Genomic DNA, 2,329 nt, shown 5'->3' with positions numbered 1-2,329 from the left:
CGTTAGATATAAGTTAAATTTTATATAATCATTTTAGACATGTACTATATACACAAATAGAATAGGAGAAAATATAAATTTAGGTCCTAATTAGTTGAAAATTTATAGTATATGTGATAATTGTAGAGAAATTATAAACAAATTTTAAAAAATTAGAACAATGAAAATTTTGGTAAAAGGCGAAAGGAGAGTAAGTAAGAGCAATAAAAAAATGTAAAAATTCAAATTTATTGTGATATTACCCCTATTTGGTGGGGATTAAAGTCCAAATTTTAGTAAATTTTGATAAAATTCAAGAAATTTAAAAATTCATAAAATATGTTATTAAAATTAATTATTAATTTAAATTTAAATTTTAATCGATACCAAATAGACCTCAAAAGTTAAGGGTCAAGTGACCCCTCAGGAACCCGTGGGTCCGCCCATGTTCAAAAGCTCTTTCGAAAATTCAACTCCATAAAGTTAAACGTGCAAGAGTACGATGACTATATGATAGAAATATAGCCGATTTTCTCTCTCTTATCGAAAAAATAATACAAAAAAACTCTCAATTCTCTCTCTCTCTCTCTCTCTCTCTCTCTAGATTTGTATGTACGTTCGTTGTGTGTGATCAATATACTGCATCTTGCCAAATTATTCATCATCTGTCGATTGATCAGAAATCATCAGACACCCTATAATTATCGAAACCGTTCGTTTATTATCTGTCATCTCTATCTATCTGAAACTCTCTCGGATCCATGGGAAAAATAACGACAATTAGAGACATCCTAGGAGTCATCAAAGATAAGGCATCCTTATCCAAAGCAGCCCTACTCTCAAAATCCAACGTTTCGCTTCCTCTCCGCCTAGCCATCCTCCGTGCTACCTCACACGCGCCACCAGCGCCGCCAGATGACCATAACCTCTCAAACATCCTATCTCTTGGAAACAGCTCACGTGCCACCGCCTCAGCTGTCATCACCGCCCTCATGGACCGCCTGAACGCCACTAGCAACTGTTATGTTGCCATCAAGTCACTTATGATTATTCACCACATCATTAAGCGTGGTCCCTTTATACTTCAAGACCAGCTTTCAGTATTTCCCGCAGCCGGTGGCCACAATTATCTAAAACTCTCCGCCTTCCGCGACGGAGCCACTGCTGAAACATGGGCTCTCTCTGCATGGGTTAGATGGTATGCACGTTACTTGGAAACCCTACTTTTCACTTCTAGGCTTATGGGTTATTTCATCTGTTCATCATCAAACGGCATGATTAAAGACAATCAAGAAGAAACAATCTCATGTTCGTCGAACGTTGACTTGATTAAGGAGGTAGATTCTCTGATTTTACTGATTGAAGAAATGTGCAAAGCACCTGATCCTACCCCAGTTGAAGGTAACATTTTGTTAAACGAAGTTATGGGATTATTGGCTAATGATTATTTATCAGCAGTTAATGAAATTTTGTTAAGACTCGGTGAGTTCAAGGAGAGACTGAGTTGTCAGACTTTCGGTGACTCGGTTGAGTTAATATGTGCACTGAAGAGGTTAGAAAATTGTAAAGATAGAATATGGGCCCTTTTTGCCATTAAGAAGCCTTCGATTGATATGTTATGGGGTTTGTGTGAAGAATTGAAAGATGGGATTGGGGTGTTGAAGGTGTACAAAGAAGGTGGGAAATTACTGCGTTCGAGGAGGGGAGAGAAGGCAAGCGAGTCCGATCGGTTAGAACAGCGAGTTTTGAAGTATGCTGACTCGGTCCAATCGTAAAGTTAGCTTGCTTTGTTGAATCGAATTTGTTGTGATTTTCGATGATAAAATATTATGTAAATTAAAATATAATTGGGAAAAGTGGATAGATAATATTTTAGTAATAGCTGTTTTTGGTCAACGTATAGGACCACTTTGGATTAACAAGTATAAAAGTTTCTTATGAAAGACTCTGTTTTAATGTATAAAAATTAATTATAATTGAAGTGGAAAACTGATAATCTCTGCCCCAGAAAAAATATAGCCAGTAACAACTTCATCAAATTTGCATACAATAAAGTGAAGAGAAATAGTAAAAATTCAGTCTTTCATATTTTCTGAGTTGGAAATTGAGATGCTCATTAAAAAAGAATTTTTTGAGAAAAATGTATTTTGAAATAGTGATTTTTAAGGGATTGAGTGGTTGAAAGGTAGGGAAAATATTTAAATTTATAAGCAAAATATTTTAATATGAGAATGTTGTTAAAAATCCAAAATGTTTTCTTAATTATTAAATATTTATCTTTGAGGAATTATAAGGTTGGAGAAACCTTCTTGGATAGGCCCTGTCCAAACAGGGGGCCTAATTGGTGCCC

General features: G+C 35.4%; 1 protein-coding gene across 1 annotated transcript; it reads left to right on the top strand.

Moving 5' to 3' along the window:
* The first annotated feature begins 525 nt into the window (after window positions 1-525).
* Window positions 526-1,922, top strand: LOC111409059 (putative clathrin assembly protein At4g40080). Its single transcript, XM_023038955.1, has one exon. It carries the CDS (start codon window positions 741-743, stop codon window positions 1,752-1,754), a length of 1,014 nt encoding a protein of 337 aa, XP_022894723.1. The 5' UTR covers window positions 526-740; the 3' UTR covers window positions 1,755-1,922.
* The last annotated feature ends 407 nt before the right edge of the window (window positions 1,923-2,329 follow it).

This window comes from Olea europaea, chromosome 14, assembly GCF_002742605.1.
Source record: "Olea europaea var. sylvestris chromosome 14, O_europaea_v1, whole genome shotgun sequence".
Classification (NCBI taxonomy): Eukaryota; Viridiplantae; Streptophyta; class Magnoliopsida; order Lamiales; family Oleaceae; genus Olea; species Olea europaea.
The sequence above is the reverse complement of the archived record's forward strand: the minus strand, read 5'-3'. Positions and strand labels throughout refer to the sequence as shown.

Coding starts and splice junctions, on each gene's coding strand:
- LOC111409059 (XM_023038955.1), top strand. CDS start 741: ATGGGAAAAATAACGACAATTAGAGACATCCTAGGAGTCATCAAAGAT.